The sequence below is a fragment of the Cyphomyrmex costatus genome, unplaced genomic scaffold (genome assembly GCF_001594065.2).
Source record: "Cyphomyrmex costatus isolate MS0001 unplaced genomic scaffold, Ccosl1.0 scaffold441, whole genome shotgun sequence".
NCBI lineage: Eukaryota > Metazoa > Arthropoda > Insecta > Hymenoptera > Formicidae > Cyphomyrmex > Cyphomyrmex costatus.
The window spans coordinates 99314-119861 of NW_017278652.1; the positions used below are offsets into that span (position 1 = coordinate 99314).

At 35.9% G+C, this 20548-nt stretch overlaps 1 protein-coding gene across 1 annotated transcript in view; it reads right to left on the minus strand.

The window, feature by feature from the left end:
* IRSp53 (Insulin receptor substrate 53 kDa) overlaps positions 1–20548 on the minus strand; it is an 84844-nt gene that overhangs the window by 9838 nt on the left and 54458 nt on the right. The window contains exons 4-8 of the mRNA XM_018544476.1: positions 8026–8087; positions 2455–2526; positions 2153–2356; positions 1596–1787; positions 835–1075 (exon numbers count right to left, since the gene is read on the minus strand). Coding sequence (XP_018399978.1) covers positions 835–1075; positions 1596–1787; positions 2153–2356; positions 2455–2526; positions 8026–8087 — 771 coding nt within the window. The remainder of the gene's footprint in view (positions 1–834; positions 1076–1595; positions 1788–2152; positions 2357–2454; positions 2527–8025; positions 8088–20548) is intronic.

Sequence of the window (20548 nt, forward strand, 5' to 3'; positions counted from 1 at the left end):
CATCGTAGCACGCACGACGCACAATGAACGAGCGATTCGAAGATAAATCATCCCGATTCAAATAACTCCACAATTTACGTTCATATGTATTTTAATTGAGGTAGAGAAAAGTTATTTCACGGTTCAGGGTTTAAACAGAGTCGTCATAAATTCTTCATCCTAAAATTCCATAAATTTACCCTGATTTTCAAACAAATTTTCATAATTTTCCCTAATGCTTTCAATAATATTTTGTTGAGAGTACAATTGTAGCAATGTAATTACTACTATTAATATTACTGACACTGCTTATACTTAATTGTTAAATTGATAGTATTCTAAATAGATATATGCGATGTACGTACATACGTACATTAAATTTCTTTAAAAACAAGAATTTTTATTTTCCGGAAAATTTTGCAAAATTCCTTGGCTTTTCTCTGATTTCCCAAATTTACAATTTTGTGACAAGTCTATACTTAAATGTAATCTCAAATTAAGTCTGATTTATATTTAATAATATTGTATTCTGTTAATTGTGTTGATTAAATCTGCAACCATCTAAAAGGATATTTGCATTATAATATTATAACATGCAATATGTAACAGTTTAATTGTTTCACGTACAATTACTAAATTATTTGGCTGGGTATATGCGGTTTAGTTTAGTTCAATTGAGTTTTAGTTCGACGCAGTTGCAAATTAGTTTAGCCGAGAGTTCAGTTAATTTTATTCTGTGAGTGTAAGGACGGTTGATAGGGGAGCGGCAAATTTTCGGAACGGGCGCATGGCTATACCGGCGAAAAATCGATATCATTGTCGCAGAAAAAAGAAAGAAACAACAGGACGACCTACCAGGGCCGAGAGATAATGTTGAGGCGTGCAGGTTGGCTTCTGATCTCGCTCTAGAAAGGGCGGCGGGGAGATGGAGTGCTGGACCGAGGTGACCTCCGGACAACGGCGGGTTTCCGGGTAGAGGACCCAGTCGCAGCTCCAAGCAGGAGCTGTCCATGCTCCGAGTCTTTCGCAATTGCGAGCTGATCGTCGTCAGCTCGGACCCGCCGTTCTCTTCGTCCTCTGGCCAGAACGACGTTTGCTACGGAAAGAGTAGATTGCCGTAGACTGCAATTCTCCCCGGCATGCTTCGACAATATATCTCCACGATATTTTTCATTACGTGTGTATATATATATGTATACTATGATTTGTTAACTTTAAAATAACGCTGCAGATATAGAAAAAATATATACAATTCTTTTTTCTAAAAAAAAATATTTAAATCTTTTATTTATTTTTATCGTCTATTCTTAAAATTCAAAGTTTCTAGTTTTTAAGACATTGTTCAAAAAGTCCTTATTCCAATCTTTCTAAATAAATATAACAATTTTTCTAAAATTTTGTTATAAAATTTTAAATGGCTAAAACACATGATATTTGCAATTTATGAGACCATTTGGATCTTACTCCACGAGGAAAGTAATAATTGTTGTAACTCCTGCAAAACATACGTCAGATAATGCATAAACACCGAGTCGCAAGAGTAATTCATTGCGCTTTCGTATTGATTCAGAATGGTACAAATAGTAGAGAACGCAAAGACTATCACGCAAATTTACCCTGAGTCTGGAAGCGAACATGTCCTCCACCGACTGGGGCAAGTATTCCCTAGTGGCGGCAACCTCGCGCCATTTATCAACCGAGGGATGAAGCGCGGCCAGTGCAACCTCATGAAAACTCGCATAGTGCTTCGCCAAGGAGCATTGTCGCTCCAGCACGAAACCATATCGCCGTCTCTCCTGAGTCATCGCCTGTGAAAAGAACGCACAAAGGGACCCGGGGTGTTAATGAACTCGCTCCGTTAATGAATTTCATCGTATAATCCATCATCTTTGCTATTTCTATAGCATATTTAACTTTTGCATTCATCCGCCATAAAAAAAAGATTTTGCATTATATATATCCCACGCTTGTGTACCGGGTTTTCGAAAATATGCTTAAAAAATATGGAGAACTTGGCACGCAATTATGTAATTGAGAGTTTTCGTTTGCCAATACATCATAGATGATTCTAGCAATATTGCAACAATGTTGCAACGTTCTAACAATATTACAGCAACCTTGAAAACGTTGCGGCAATGTTGCTGCAAACTTCTGTGCTGTATGAGATACTCACATTCTTCAAGCTCTGTTCGCAGAAGGCGTCGAGTTTGGTCTTTTCCTCCTCAAGAATCTGCATATTCTTGAGCTCTTTGTCCATTGCAAGGCCACTCTTATTGGCTGCCCTAGACTTTTTTCTCTGTTTCTTCATTGTCGCGGCTGCTTTGCTATAAGTTTCGGATCTGGTCTTGTGTTGCTGAAGAAACTTCTTCTGCTCGCTCTAAAAGTCCCAACGTTGCATTATTCATTGTCGCCGGAAGTCGGGACTCGGGGACGACTAATGTGCCTTCCGGGAACCATTTTCGGCGGTTTACTTACCTGTACGACTTTCGTGTCCTTCTCCAGGTTGGTCTCCAGAGGCACCAGCAAATCCACGTAAAATGCTTTTAACTGAAACGTAAGAGATGAATAAAGATGTTATTATTACGCATGGACGATACGTGATGTTTGTTTCATTTAGCGATATTAATTGTAGTAGATTTCTATTATATGTAATATGAGTATTATTTTTTTAATATTTATTGATTAAACGTATTATTTAATCGTATTATTTTTATACAATAAATAATATTGCATTTATAAATATTGTTATCTTTACATAATATTATAATACAGATAATATTTTGTTATTATACAATTTCCTAATTTGTCACGTTTTGTTACTATCCCAAAAGTAACATCCATTTAGAAAATTAAAGTGAATTTCTGAGACTTGCGCACGTAAATTAATACAGATATAATAAAGTAATCTTTTTAAGTGGGAAATAATTAACAGACACCACTAGGCAATAAACTTAATTAGAGGAGGGTCGAACATCCTTCCGACATTTAAAGGCGGTCTAGGGACAAGAAGGGTAAACTTTAGCGTCCCCGTGACTGGTGTTGCGAGAGCAATGTTTCTTTATTTCCTCACCGTCTCAGGTTTGCTATGTGAGCTTTAGGCGGTTTACGAGTCTCTCCCGAGCCAGACCTAATTTATACTCGCAGGAGTGGTCCTTGGTTGGGTGCATTCCGACAGAAAATGCGACGGCGACGAAGGTGCTCTTTATTCCATTTTATTAGCATCTTGAAAGAGAAAGAACGAGACAGAGGGAAGAATGATAAAAGCAACGTGTTAAATTCCGCGTAATGGGGAAAAATGTAATGCAATAATATGCGGTATAACAATAGAATAATAGTATGATGCCAGCTGAAAGAGAGGTCATAGAAACTCAAATAAATGACAAGACAAATAAATTACAAACGACGTTTCGAGCATAATTAGAGAAAGAAGCAGCAACATGGCGCGTGAACGCAATAATAGCGCAATTTCGCTCGGAAATACAGCAAAGCGGAAATAATCGTATAAATAAATGGGAGATCAAATCTTTCCAGACGCGTTCGCCGAACTACCAACGTTCTAGCAAACTCGGACATTTCGATTTTCGCCAATGTGGTCTGTTAGAGTCTGTGAACTCTGTAACATACTGGAATGAGGTAGAAATCCTCAAATAATTGAAATTATAGATACTGTTTAAACAGGTTCTGATTAGTCTCCGTCATATTTTTCAGGGTTGCTTAAAACAAAATGAGATAAATACAAGAAGTAGAGATAAGTCAAGAAGATCAGTATTTGCTTGCCTATCTTTTCTCCGTCAAGCCGTTTTCTATAATTTAATATAGAGACTTTCCAATAAAAGAATCTGGACGAGAACACGAGTCGTAGTTTTCTACGCAGGGAAATACTTTTAATGAACATCTACGAGAGAGAAGAATACACATTTATTTTCTTCCTCATTCTGTTCTATCTTTTCCTTATCTATTTCTCTCTTTCTCTCCTTCTCAGAAATTGTTAAAATAATTGGCGAACTAATCAAAAGTGGCTTTCTGATCTAGATTCTTATTAGAGGGCCTCTAGTTTAGGATAGGGAAGACTCGCGTCACTGGTTAGAATGCCGCAAAATCTTGACTTGAAATCTCGATTCAATAATTCGACTCACACAGAAATTATCTAAGCTCCTCTGAGTTTGCGATTATCCCTTAGATCCACCTCTCTGCAATCAAATTACTATTTGCTCCTCATTCTTCCGTTTTCCAACCGGTTCAAACACACGCCTAAATGTTTGCGGGACACATGATTTTCCGACCGCAGTAATGATATGCCTCTGTGTTTGCCAGCCACTTCGATCCATCAGCGTATTAACCCTTTCGAACCTAACACCCTTCTGACTTCGCCCTACGTCGGCGTTTCTTCAAGAGCCACCCTGTCCTCTTTCTCCTGCAACCAGCCGTCCCCTCACTCACCCCCTCATCCTCACTCCCCACAAGCTCGCGTTTCACGAACAAGTTGTTTGTTTTGCAGTTCGAGCACCCTTCGCCTCGCTTTTTGTGCGTCGCTCAAAGGCAGGCGGATTGCAGCAAACCCGTTGCTATGGCGGCGGTGCGTGGCAAGAGCGAGAGGAAGGGGAATCCGTCTTTTTTTATCCGCTTTTTTTATTCGCCCGCCCCTCCCCACCCTCTCGTTGAACACACGAATCTCTACGCACCGTGAATTTAATCCGCGAGCTTTTAGGGAACGCCGGCGATTTTTATTGGGAAATTCTGCGCTCTTTAGATCTGATTGTGAACGACCGCCGCCATGTTTGAGTTCGCGTTGGGACGAGCGAACGAGCGTCTTTTGCCATGCATTCCAGTTCGCCCCGTCGTTTCTTCGTCCCGACACCCCACGCCTCGTCCATCGAGAATTACAGCGCTTCCGGGACGCGCGAGTGCTCTTTTTTGTGCCGTCTTCCGGTCGCGTTAGTGGATAGATTGGAGAATCAAATTTTGGTTAATAGTAAAAGATGGTGTCTGTGATTGTTATCATAAGCAGAATATCCGTGTTAAATTTCTCCATGGTAATTTAATTTATATTTAATCTATATATTTTCTAAATTTCGATCAAATTAATTTAAAAACTGAAAAACTACACAAAAATAATGTTATACCAACAGTGTTATTTGAATTGAATGTTATTAATTCAGTATTAGTTGAAGTATTATACTAAATAATTTAAATTTGAAACATTTTTTTATTAAATCCAAACATCTATGTCATTTTCGAAAAAAGGGTAAAAACCAATAAAAATGTTGCAATTGCGAATAAAAAAAATCCATATAGAAACGTTCTTTAACGAATCTGGCGAAGTTTTCGATCGAAGTTATAGCGGAGATACACGTCCGCCAAAAAGCTGCAAAGTAATGCAAGCTACGTGAGTTTCACCCCACACAGCCATCCCCCGCTTAGCTGGACTTGGCACTCGTCTTTCTCTTTCCTCGCGGCACTTCCTTCGCTCGTTTCTTCCGATCGCGCTCAAGATAATCTTCGTCTGGAGTGCGTTTTTCATCGGTGAATCGTGACGCAGCACGCGTACGCGACTGTTTGTTTCTTCGCAGATTCCCCGAGGAGATCGTTGACCCTTATGCACTTGAAGCATCCACAAACGTAAATCAACTAGATCATTTACTTCATACGATGAATTGCGTACACTGTTTTAATGTTTATAAGGTTCTAATTGTAAGTAATGTTTATAATGTACAAAAAAAAAAAACGAAAATCTCGCGAATTTCTAAGTCTGCGAAGATTGTTCCTATTATTGTATCTATACTTAATTAATATGTTTTTGTATTTAAATAAGCCGTAAAGAAAATTAGCACAAATAAATACGAAAAAAATTTGTTAAATTAAATTATTAATTTAATTATTAACGAGATACCAAAACTTTGTTAAGTTAAATTATTAATTTAATTATTAACGATATCAAAATTAATATTCTACTTTTTATCTATTAAAATATAGTAAACATGTTCTTTTAATATGAGGAATTTATGTAAGTCCAGTAATCCGTAAGATTTTTAACTTATTTCTATTAGTAGTCCTGTATTAGAGCTAAAAGCGTGCTATAAAAGTTGTGCTATAAATTTATATTAAAATTGTAAATATAATTAAAATAATGATTTATGCAATATTAACTTAAATGATTAGCTTACATCTCTATAATCTGTTTTAGTAACTATATTTTGAAACAAGTCAAATATAAATAGCTGCACAAATTAAGAGTACATTGATATGACCAGCACTCCTTGGAAGAGACTAATAGAAACAAAATATCTTCTTTATTCTTATTTAAAATATTATAGGTAAAATATCAACAACTTCTAGAGAGATTAATAAAATATTACAAAATAAAAGAATAGTTGAAAAACTGATATTAGTTTCAAGTACAAAATTAATGCTACAATATTTAATATAGTTAATTCAGTAATGAGCAAGTTGGTTTAAAGGCACACTAATAGGGACAGTTATCCTGTAATAAAGAATTAATTCTTCGTTTAATTTTTCAAAACTGGAAACTTTACTTTGATAAAATTTTAGTTCTTCGTGCGTTTATATCACTATCAACCTTTCTAATATAAAAAATTAAAAGCTTCTGGAACATCCCTTTGCTTTTAACATGTTACGTGTCACACTTTTCTGCGTAAACATATCGTATGCACAAGAATAACTAACAAGATTGTATTATTATATACTTTAGCGGAAAAAAGCTGCACCAAACTTAACATTACTTAATTACCGCAACAGAAAAGGTACGTTCCCAGTTTAGCTGCGGATTAGATTGCATTAGGTCGCTGGAGAGACATTTTCACGAAGAGGTCGGCTGAAACGAAATTATAAAATGCGACGTCTGCAAGAGGAAGGGAGGGAGGGAGGGAGAGAGGTAGGAAGGGAGGAAGGGAGGGAGTTGTAAAGTCTTAATAACCACATGTCGTTATGGTTGCAATGAGATTTCATGTTCAAACGAAATGCCTGCGGGATGTAATGTCGCCCCGGAGCCAAATGGAGGCGAGCCGTAGCATCAAAGAGGCTCCTGCGGACTTCTGCCTGCCGTAGAACCGTTCTATAGGGTGTCACGAGATCGGTGATAGAGAGAGAGAGAGATGTGAAAGGATGCTTTCTCAAGCTTTCAAAAAGATGAGTAGATAGAAAATGATAATATCTTCTCTAAGTAATATTTTGTTTTTAAGATACTAAATATATTAATAATATATTTTATTATAAATAAAATTATATGTATGTTTTGTGATATTTTATATATCATTGTTTTATATTAATATTTTATTATAAATTGTTAAATATTCGCAATTTAATTAGTAATTGTATCACTTGAATGTAATAATGAATTATTATAACTTTATATTCATCATTTATTAATTGTTTTCTGAGATTATCAATATTTTAAACAGTGCATTTTTAAACACGATTGAAATAAATCCTTTTTATTCGTCAAGTGAGTATAAGCAAATAATAAATGTGAATTTCCAGTAGATAGGCTTGGCACAAGACGATGGCGGAAAGGACATCTTTACGAATCTTGGCAGACGCGACTGTCTGACGTAATCTCCGGAAATGGACGGTGCCAGGGTGGAAGATAGACGGAAAAAATGGGAGTGGCAGACAATACGCCTGCTCTTAGCTGTCCTATGAAACGCTGCTGAATATTATTCGATAGCAATAAAAAAAAATTTCTAAAGATTCTATAAAGGAACTGACAAACAAAAAAAATTATTTTAAAATATTTAAATTATCTTGTTATTCATAAATTATATCGATATAATCTTTGCAAAAAATGATTGGAATTGGAAATTTATAATTTTTATTGAGTTCTATTAGAGAGATCTTTGAATTTATTGTATTAAGAATAAAAATTAGATATAAATAAAAATCGTATATAATTTAATTATTGAATATCAAAATTTAACATCTACAATGAAAAAAATTTTTTTAAATTACCGGAAGAGAGTTCTTAAAAAAGAAAAACACGTCAATAAAAGTATCTTACTCTAGAAAATAGACTCTTGCTGCTCTACTTACGATGTTCATCTCCTGTTCCTGGATTTCCTTGTACACCTCTACGATTCTCATCAGCGCGAAACCTGCAACACAAAAAACGAACCTCGATTAGACCCTCCGATCGTTCTGGACGGTACTCCTCTCGCGGGGATCGAAACAACTAGAACTTTCGTCCTGAATTATTCAGACGCGGTTGGCGTCGTCGATACTTTAATCCAGCACGGTGCCACAACCGAGGGAGGAAAGTGGAGAACGAGGGTAAATGCGGGGGTGAGTGCTGCGATAGCTTAAAGCAGCGCGTTACGAGGCCCGTGGCCGCCCGCCCTTGCTGCGGAGTGACTTTCCTACCGAAAGCTCGCGAAAGCTCACCATGGGGAAACAAATGCTCGTGCGTCGAGCCCGATCGAGAAAGTTTCCGCGGAGAACGGAAACTTTTCCCGTGGAAACGTTTCCCGCCACTATCTCTACTTCTTCGCCCTTTCTCCCGCAGATCTCAGGTCTACTCAAGAGGATTTCACGTTGCTTTTGAATGAGCTTGCTGATTTCGCGTCGGCGTAAACTTGGATAAAGCTTACAAAATAAAAAAAAAAGAAGAAGTAAATAAATAAATTACTACATCAAAAGCAGAGAGTTTCGTCGTAGATCTGAGGTATTTACGTTTATGTGTTAAAAAAGCAGATTATAAAACTTTTTCCTGTTTAAGTGGTTTCAATTTACAACAATTAAAAAGTTCGCAAAATGACAAACCGCTTATCGTATTTGTCGGCAATTAAAAATATTACGCGTCTGGCAAAATACATTTAGGTACGTTGACCACTCGGAGAGTTTTCTGCTATCTCTTTAACAGTCATTTTGCAAAAATCATGCGGTAGTAAATAAAGGGAAAGTACCGCGGTGTTTTTTTTTTCCATACACATCATGCAAAACGTTCGCTTATAAAAGCACCGATGTTAAATAATACATATTTTTACATCAACCCCGCTTGTGAATAGAGGAGAAGATGGTATTATGGTAATATAATATGTAAATATAGTATAATGGCCCCCCTTTTAATATCTCCGCTATTAGATGGCGAATTCTAGTGATTACTTACGAAATTATTTGCTGGCTGTTACATCATGATGCTAATAAGCCAATACACAATAGCAAATATTTATTATAAGGTGTACAACTTAATCCTCGTCCCTTTTTACCAATTTTTAATGTAAAATTATTTTAAAAAACAAATATACATTTTTATTATTTAGCAGCCTATATACGGAAGAAATTACGTGTACATTTACATACATTCTTTGAAATATTTTTGTGGAAGGCCACATTACTTCTAAACTTTGTTTCTCTTCGAGTGTCATCACATTTTTATAAATAATATTCCAAGTAAAAAATATTTCGTAATTTTGAGTCTAAAATAAATTGAACAATACTTCGAAAAATGTAATCGTTATAAGTTTTAAATTTAAATGTTGATTATTAACCAAATGATTGTATAAAATATAAATAGGATGCCATAATCTTCTTCTGTAATAAAAGGGGGCGCAATTTTCCGTTCCTTCTGCACATATGGATTTTTCCGTTATGTCCGTTGCGGAAGGAGTCGCGAGAAGATATCGGTGGCACGGCTCCTCGGTCACGTGCGACAAATATCGCCCAACGCACGTGACGGTGGATACCGGGCTATCTCGTATATTTTACCTCCGTCTCGCGAAGCGATATATCCGCGCGTATCCGCGCGATTTTTACTCCCGCGAGTTTTGCATTTTATCGAGCAGCAACTCGATAGCTCGAATACACCCTTGGTAAATGTATTTGTCATTCCGCGGTGTTATACAAAAAAAGGACGATTTTGTATTGAGGTATCTAAAAATTTAAGTTGACCAAACCTGGAAACAATTACGTTGTGGATCATCTAAATAATTAAAAATTATATAATTATCTAAACACTAAATAAAAATGAAAAACTCTTATAAAGCAAGCGTTTTGGATACAATTTTCATCATTTTATACCTGAGAAATACAACAAGATGTATATAACAAAACCTATTAACAAAAGAAGGAAGCGTTGAACTCTTAAATATTGAACAAAAGAGAACTTATGTAAAACTTTAAACAAGAATTATCCATAAGAGAACCTATACAACGTTTTAGCACTAAAAATATAACACACTTTATAGTACTCAAGAATTAAAAATAAAATCCTAAAAGAAATAATATCTATACAAAAAAATTTCTAAGAATTACTTTTCGGTCGAAAAACTTCCCTGAAAATTCCAAAGTTTTTTTTAGAAATTCCTACGTTATTAAAGTTTTATACGTTCATAAAACGCTAATTATAGTTCATTAAACTTAACCACGTTATATTTCATGACCGTAACGGTCTCCGAGGAGAGTTTATCTCTGTCCCAGATCTCATCGATCCGGCCAATTCTCCTCCTGAATTTCGCTTAAACCTGATGATCCCGGAGCGCATAAATTCGGAAACAGACCGGCGCGCGGTATGTCCGGCGAATTTTAGTATCCTCATGAAGTAAAATACGTTCCCCTATTCTCCTTGCCTTCAGCAAACTGCAGGGTCACGTGCAGCTGCAGCGACAGCTATTACCTGGTCCTTAAATGAAAGGCTAAGGATAGCAGACAACGTAGACAAAGGGTGCGCCCGTCGTGTCTCAACCATACAGTATCGTAATCCTCCGCCCACACAGGAAACTCTAGGTGGAGGAGCTCGACAGCCCGTTTATATGTGCACTACGTATATACGGGGTAGCCCGGGAAAATATCGCCGTGCAAGAGTGCCTCCGCATTCACCAGGATTCGCGAGATACAAACGTCAGATCCTCGAGAATCCGCGGATTTTAAGCGGTATAGATTCGAGAGATCTCATAGATCTCAGATAGCGAAAGCCTACCCCCGGATTACGGCAATTCCCGGCGCCATGAATCTTCAAAGACTCACGGATTTCAAATGCGCGCATCCCTGAACTCGTGGATTCTGGACGTCACGGACCCTCCAATGTACACATCGCTGCTACGCACGGTTTAAATTAAGCGGTGTCGCTTGCATTGATAGACGCAAGCTAAAAGTTTTAAGACAATGACAGAAAATAAATTTTAAGGATTAATATAATTTTGTTGATACATTTGTAGCTTATTTATGTCACAGTTCTAACAAGAGACGAAATTTACCTATTCCTTAAAAAAATTAAGCAATAGGAATAGAGGAATTAGAAAACTATTCTGACTAATTCTTAAAATTCCTATTATCCAGAAATTATTAACTATTTATTAACTTCCTTTTTGTGTCTACAGTGTTTGAACAAAGAAACTATATTTTGACTCCTTGTATCTTCAAAATTATCCCTTTATACTCAATTTAAATTGTTTCTTAGATGTTCCATCATATAGCATCTGACACACGTTTAATTTGAAATTCAAAAGCCCAAAAATACACAGGCTAAAAAACGTGAATTTTTAGAGTCATTCTTTTCTCCAAATTTTGATGTATTTATGCAATTCTCTCCCAGTCAACAGCATCGTGGTTAGCAATACAAAATTTCGAATATGTATTATGGTGTTTCAAAAAAAGAGAAGATTTTTATCAAACAGTATTGTTCCAATTTAGAATTTTAAAACTAGAAATACTAAAAATTTGCTAATTTTAGAATTCAATTTTCCATTAACGTAGCAATATGTGTCTTGATGGACAGTCGTCTCGACGCTACTTTTGCTAACAAAAATTCTTTTAATTATTTAAAATTCAGACTTTTTCAGAGAGAGAGAGAGAGAGAGAGAGAGAAAGCATGTTTCTTTGCAAAGCAAAGGCCGAACATTGTTCGGACCTTTCGCGAAATATCCCGTGGACGTGATCCACCCATACGAAGTATCCCTGCGAAAGCTGTTCGAGGTTTTTCCACGTGACTTCCTGCATCGACCATCCCCCTCAGCCCTCGAGCGGATTTTCCGCGGTCGCCATGGATCCGTTGTTTCTGCTTACGGTAAGCATTAAACCCCCGTGCGACGAGCATTAGCTCTACCCTGACGAAGCCACATGCTTATGGGGACCTAAAGCCTAGCAAATGTTACATGTCTTTCTCTCGTTACACGTACATTGGCGGATCCAGAAATTTATTAAGGGAGACCATTGGCGCGCTGCAAGCAAACATTTTTTTAAGATCAAAATAAAAAGATAAAATATTAAATTATTATACAAATCATATTACGCTGGAAAAGTATTATTAAACGTATAATTCATAAAACGTTTTATTCAAAATTATATTGACACAACAGAAGGAAAATAGAATTTGTTTTTTATACCTAGGCGTTTCTTAAATTAAAAAATATTTTTACAATTGAAATTGTAATGAAGCAATTCAGAAATATTCAAAAAATATACAACGCTTTGCTATAAATTTTTAAAAAAGATTACTACCAAGAAACGACCATGGCCTCTCCCATAGATCCGCCGGTGACGCCAAGAGAATAGAGAGACACTAAGATATACGACCAATTACCGAAGAATAAATAAATCAAATTCGTGGAATAATCGCAAGGTAAATAATTCACCCCCTTCTTAAAGTTAAGTTTGCTATCTCAGTTTGGAAAATGAGGACATCGTATATAGATTTATGCGATACTCATTCAACGTTTGACGCACAGTGTACGTCGTTACCGCTGACGGGCATCCAATATCACGGAGCAAACTAGAAGGACTCCACTAAAACAAGGAACCGGTAATCTAGGAGGATGGCAAGATAATATACATCTCAGATAGGATAACCTAAGAACATTCTAGTGAGAACGTCTCATCGTCGTGTAACGCGATCGCATTAGGCGACCCATTTACAGCCGTTCGACGTGGAACTACCTGCAACGTGTCGCAGACCATCCTCGTCGAGGCTCTCTTTCGCAGCCCTTCAATCTCAACGTTAATGCACCCAGCCGGCTATGATATAGGCAACGAAGGGTGAAGGGTGATTGGGAGAAAGGGGTGGTGGCGCGTTCCTCTTGTACTGGGTTTCTCTCTTGTTACACAATGGGAAGCCTCGTGTTACAAGTGTAAACGGGAACCGACGACGCCTGAAATACTACGAAGCTGCGAAGCTTGCGCTTACCCCCGTGCGTGCATGCAGAGGTGTGGAAATACATGAATGTGCGAAAGCCCTTTAAGGGCGGACGCCCTTAGACGTCGCACGTTCAGCGAACGACTGGTCTCGAATATTCACACAGAAAGGGAATTTTGCAGAGACATCGCGACGTAAATCGCGAGACGTTAGAATACGTCACTATATAATGCTTCGTTGCGTTCTATCGAAATTAAACTCAATTGGTTAGTCGGCTCAGTTGGGTTCAGGTGTAATTAACGCGATCATCCGACGATGCTAATTATCATCTTGTAGTATTTCCGTGAATTCGAAAGCGATGTCGAGACTTTGAAGCGCCGAGGATGTCAACAGCACAAAATAATTACACGAAAAAAAGTCTTCAGCTGAAGTAACTAAGAAAAAAGCAAAATATATTTAAAAAATACGAAAATTATTTGTTTTTTTTAAATATTTATTAATTATAAAAATTTTGCATTTCTGTGAAATGTTCTTTTTTTCTTATTATTATAATTGTAAAAAAAATAAAATACATGGTTTATTTGATATAGGAATAACATTTTATTTTGCTGTATTTATAAATAAGAATTTATTTCAGTAAAATAAATCCTATTTTTCAATATCTTTTCCTTAGATATCTAAAGCTAAAAACAGATCTGAAAATAATTTTATTAGAACCATCAAAATAATTACGTAGGACGTTTAAACTAATTGTAAGAATGTTAAAACTGCAGCATTGTCATCACACATAAATATTTTATTTACATATAATTATTTCGATGATCCAAAACTATTCTGGATTGTTTTCTGGCTGAATCTTCAATAAATCTGTTCTTTCGGTGCAATGTTTTCAGATTTCCCGAACTTTAATCTGTAAATTTTTTAAATTCATGGCTTTCTAAATCCTCGGATCGTTAAAATCAGGGCTTATTACAGCCTTTATTAATCCCTCCACCCCAACAGAGAATATTTCCCCGTCGGTGGTATATTTAGCTATATTTAAAACGCCAAATCCTCGCAAGAGATGGGAGAAAGGGAAATGGGGGAAAAGGGTAGTAAAGCATGCAAAATGTCCGGGGTGTATTTTGACCATCGAGTCAAACGGAATGTACGATTTCACGTCGGTAAGGGTCCGCCTGGAGTTGCGGATGCTAATATTGAATCAACGGGAAGTAAACATGGGTTGTTTTCGATTTCGCCGACTCTCATCGGAAATCCAACCGTACGATTTTTCCGGCCGATTCGCAAAAGGCCGATATGCAAATCCGACTTGCCCGAAAATATCGCGTGCAAAACCATCGCAAGTCAACTATACACAGCGTGCCTTATACGTATATATATATATATATATATGTATGTATATAAAATAAACTAGTACGATTTTACCCGAGAGAAAAAGTGCTCAAACATCTGCGAATAATTTTTTTCCTCTTATAATTACTGTTTTTCATAACAATCCATGATTAAAGAATAAAAGTACACTAAAAAAAATTTGCTAAATCTTAGTACATATATTTCTTTGAATATAATAGTACTAACAAAGACACATCAGAAGTGTTCATCGAGTATATGGATACCAATTTTTTCGGTGATTCTTGAGGCCAAAAAAATATAAGTATTGCAACGTTTATTAACCTTCGTTTTGGAGAAATAAATTATTGAAAATCCAAAATATTCAAAAAATATAAGATAATCAATAAGTTCAGATTGCGCTTATTCTTAAAAAAAAAAAAAAGCATGCGAAACAGTTCTTTAATCATTTTTTAAACGCTCAAATATTATTTTTGTAGGAAATAATATCAATATTTTAATTTTATTAAATAATTAATAATAACAATTTATTAATAATTTAGCTTAATGGCAATTATTTGATATAATTAGTCATAAAAAAGGATAGACAAATTACAATTATTACACAAAATTTGTGCGGATAATTGACAAATATGAAAGTCCGGTTTAATGCTTAACTACAATTTTGCGGTTTGATTTTTATTTGGACGAACTGTTATTATTATTATTATTATTTGCCGTTATTGTGTCGCCGTAAAGTAAGTAATTAGTCGGAATGAGGGTATAACTGAGATAATGAAATTAATTAACTTTTGATGATTATGTGGCAATTGAATTGTGCCGCTTAATCGCCACCTCTCTTCGATATTTTACACTGGTTTGTTTATTAACAATACTAAACGATATTCATTATTAAACGTATGCGGGGCTAAATGACGTCGAAGCGGCTGTTTCCGCCTTGTGGTTAGCAACAACGACAAATTTGCGAAATAACAGCAACGCTTCTGCGGACCTCGCATTTATCGCGAGCTCTATATTCGATTAAAGCGGATTAAATCGCGGCGTAAATCGAATTTGATTATCGTATACCATCTACATTATCAATTAATGACAAAATCATTTAAAGAAAATTCTATTAAAAATCATATATCGACTTTGTTTCTCTGACTTAAGAATCTAGAAATAAATAAAAGTGCATGTTCGATTATTTTCTACAATTTAATGTGACATTAAATTTTAGGTTTGTTGCTTACATTTTTAGCATCTTTGCTCTCTTTCTCTCTATACAAAATGCCCGAATATATATTTATTTCAAGTGCAAAAATTTTTGAAGATTTCAAGTAACGCGCGCACGTGCGAGCAGACTTGTATATCATTTTTATTTTAATTAAAATATAATTTAAATTAAAATTTTATATAATTTACTTCACTGTTAGTATAGGTACTTATTATTTCGCGCCTGGATATTTGTGAATAATTACAGAATTCATTAATCACCTTTATCACTAAGATGCGTTCATTTTGTGAATCTGCTTCTTCTCTACGTAAAACGGGACAGTTTGATAATCTAACGTTCTGGCACAACGATTGGAGCAAAGTTACAGAAACTGGAAGCGCAAAGAAAACGAAGCAAATTTAGTTTCACAAAGTTCTCGTTTTCTCCTATGAAAACTTGATGAGCAACCGTTACTCGTCCCGGCGCGGGCGCTTTTTAACTTTCGGCATGAAAAACACTGGGCATTAATTAAAAGATGAATCGAGTTATTGTAATCAAGCCGTAAGTTTACAAAATTATCGATCCCTCGATATAAAAGCGTACCGTATTTAAAACTAAGCGATTCTTCGTGATTTACATCAGAATAGCATCCGGACTTCGTTGCGTTAATATTCAAGGCATCGTAAATTTTCGGATATTTCGAAACGTTGCGCGGTAATACTCATTTGATTTAGAAAAATTGGTTCCAGACGTCGTTTCCGGTGCAGTTCCGACGGAACCAGTTTCCGGAATACTTCGCGATCGTAACGCGCTTATGGCCGCGTGCGTCTATATGCAGACATATATGCAGGCAATAAATTTCCTCGGTTCGGGTGCGGGCCGTAATATATATTACGTATTTCTTTGCCCACTTCCCTCTTACATGATACCACATTACCGCCACGAAATGGTAGAATGTTATAAAAGGAAAATAACATTGTAAAATTAATTCTGTCGACTTTCACGTGGCTGCGTCTTTGTGAAACGCTGAATAAAATGCACGGAGACAGATTTGGCACGTGAAAACTCTGAGAAAAATTTTAGATAAGAATTTTCGATCGACTGAACAACGTTTGCGATTGATAAAATCTCAGGAGAGACAGAAATTTGAAAAGGAAGGGTAAGGATTTAGATGGTCTGAAAAATTGTATCTTTAAATATGCACAATTGGCAAATTTTTGTTAAATTTGACATATTTCAGAATTTTCCAAACTGTTTACCCAAACTTTTGGGTTAATTTAACAGAAAATTAATATGTTAAGAAGTAACACAAATTTTATGTAAAATATTAACATAAAAAGTGTAATATTAATACATTCGTAAGCAAATTGTAGAAGCATATTTCTTCAGACAAAGTAACATTAACAATATATAGAAGTGTAAGAAGAATAGTGTTACTTTAATACTATTTTAACACTACGAAACCTGAATATCAATTTAACATAAAATGTTCAAATAACACGTTATGTTAAATTGCTCGGATATATTAAACTGTTAAAGATTCAACAAAAAAATTTTAATCAAAAATTTTAATCGAATATATTTACTACATGTGTATAGATTTCACTTTTGAACTCTTACAATAAGTATCTTGTGAAACGTCGAAAAAATTTCTTCACTAAAGCGTCAATTAATCTTTAATTGATTCCTATAATTATGAGTTATTATCCGTTTTGGTCATTGAATCAAAATTACCTAATAATGCTCCTTAACGGGCAATAATCTACGGTAATGTAATACGACCACGTGACGAGGAAATCCCACGTTAATTAGTTCGAGACGGCCGAGCTAGCTGAAAATTGTTTGTCTTGGCCCGTCTCGCTGGGCTAGGTCGAAATGTTGTCCCAGCCTAACCCCATCTGGAATCCCTTCCTTCCGCTTCAAGGTGCACCCCTTTCACCCTTTCCTCCCTCTCGTTAAACCCAGCGGAACGAGACGCTCGGGGATCAGTTAAGATGGAAGGAATACGACCACTCCTGACTAAACCGAGGGTGCTTCAATTTGTCTTAATTTTTCATGCATATCATTGATATCCTCAATTATTTCGCAGTTTTTTTTTTTTATAATCATGCCATTCTCTCAGGTATATAAACAAATATACAAAGTGTGTGTATATTGTAATACAGAAAGAACGATTTTGCTGAAGTATTTCAAATTTTACAGACCATCTAAATCTAATCAATGAATAATCACTGACATTAATCTCAATTATATCATTGGTAATCAGAGAATTTACAATGCAATTTAACTAAAAAATCAATGAAAATAGAATCTCTTTACATACATAGCTAACCTTGCTTTAGTGTATAAATATAATATACATGTAGTATTGGAATTGACGTGCAAATATCAATATTTTAATTACATAATGTTCAAACTTTCTTTCTTTTTTAGTTGAATTTCACTGATTCGGATTTAGAAAGTATATATTTGAAAATAATATTGTTGAAAACTCAAATTGGTTGCCAGAGTGTCGATCATTTATTCAATATTTAGCTAGTCTAATGAAATTATTTTCAAATCCAACAAAATCGTTCTTTCCGTGTAGGAGTAGAAAAGATAAATGCATGGAAAGCATAAACTCGAATAACTCAATACTCGATTAAACCTTCTCGGATAATTAAAATCGAATATATAATATCGTCGAATAAATGATCGTGCACAATGAAGCAATTTCGTGTTAGGACGATAATTACTATATTATTGGAAACCTCAATTATCTGACAAGTTTCCATATTACTTCAATATAGAGATTTCAAATGTCCGCAAGATTCTGAAATGACGAAGATAATTGAAACAGAAAATTTAATATTGATCATTCATTATTGATTGATTTATGTTCAGACTAGATTGTTCGCGCATTTTTCGTCTCATAGTGCTTTTCTCCTCAGAGAGCAGGAGAAAACTTACTATCTTTGATCAGACGCACGTCAAAGGACATACAAAATATGTTGCAAAATGGTGGCGGCCCCCGAGTCGGCGAAATCGAGCCGTGGGGAAGTTTCGGTATTCAAAAAGAGTAACGACTCGTGTCAAGGGAACTGCTAAAGGCTAGGAGAAGGAGGTGTACAGGGGGCGAGACACAAGGTGGATTCGAGGGGATACTCGCAAGATAGAGCTGTCAAGAAGAGGGATGAAGTAGGCGCGTGCCACCCCCCGCCTCCTCTCACCCCCTTGTTTCGTTATTCCGAAGTGATACAAAGCATGTCGGAGATCAACGCCACTCCGAGACTGATCTGACCAATTCGCAAAATAAATATGTATATACCCGAGGAACGAACCAACACCAGTCTAAAGCTACATCTAGAAGAACCTCGCGACGTATTTGTTATAAACGCGTACCATTTTCCGAATTAATTGAATAAACGACTAGAAATAAGTGCAAACATGATTACTAGTAAAATGCAAGTTTTCAATTTTCGAAGCTTCTATTTAAAAAAAAAATGTATATTTTTTTATATAATTCTTTTAGTAGATTACAATGATTTTTGTCATCGTAAACTATATTCGGAGATCCTTATAAACAATTCCGCAAGAGTAGCTTATTTCTTCACTTTTTCGTGAATTCGACCAAGTATAAGTCTTATTTTTTATTCAGAGATACTTTCCAAAAAAAAAAATAAATTTATATATTATAAAATTTAAAAAAATTAACATTTATAATATACATATGTATTTTTTAAAAGATTATAAAGATTTTTATCGTTGCAAGGTGGATCGGAGATCCCAATAAACAACTTCGTTCCACAAGAGCAGTTTATTTCTTCACCTCTCACAGACTCGAGGCTATCAAGTTAAATTTCACTTTCTTTTCAAAGAGATAGTTAAAAAATAATAAATTTTTATATTATAAAATTAAAAAAAATAAACATTTATATTATATCATTTTTTAGAAGATCATATATATCATTTTTATCGTTGCAAGGTGGATTCGAAAAGATCCCGATAAACAACTTCGTCCCGCAAGAACAGTTTATTTCTTCGCCTTTCGCGGACTCGAGGGAGTCAGGGGAGGCCTCTTGGTTGCTACGAAAGCGCGTCGAATAAATAAACGCTCGTCGATCTCGTCCTTCTTGCTGGCGGGAAATTCCACGAGGGGAAGGGTAGGAAGAACGCGGAGCGGTATATCGTGGATTACAAGCGAAACCATCTGCTGGCTGATAAAAACGTCCGTGGCGTGGCGGCGAGAAAAGCTTACTTTCCGAAACGAGATAGAAGCGCCGAGGAAGGTGTACCGTCAGGGTAGTGGAGTCGGGAAGGAGCGACGAAAGGGGCGGAGGTGGTAAGAAGGTGGGTCGCGCGCTTCGGAATTTAATCTAAAGTAGAATCGCGCTCCCCCGAGTAAAGCTCGCTTACACTTTATTTTATTTCGCTTTATACGTTTCCCGCGTGCTTTCAATGGCAGAGCGCGTCCGACGCCGTTACGACTCGCGAATCCTTAAAGCCGCCTCCTTGGATCTTCCCAGGGGGGGTTACGAATCCTAAACGATCTGACGTTTGTCCGCTAAGGGATTACAGTTTGGGATGGATTTTCGATCTGACGTAGTTTAATCGGATTCGATGATACGAAGGGACGTTGCTTAGGAATATAGATCTTTAATCCACTGAATTTTGAATCTTCAGAACGTTGGATATTTGTGATTGTAAATCCTTTAGTCCGATCAACCTGATTTTAATGAAACCAAGTTTTAAAAACAATTTTTTAGCTTTTTAAAAATTTTCAATTTTTTCCCGCCTACAAAGAGATATTTAACTTAAATATTTAATAGATTTTTTTAAACATTAAATTGTTAAATGTGGAAAGAAATCTTTTTTCTTTTACGTAATTAAAGATGATTTTGTAGTGAATTTTTGAAAATTTTCGCGTGGAATTTTTCCAGACATCGAATTTTCGCGAAAAGGTTTCG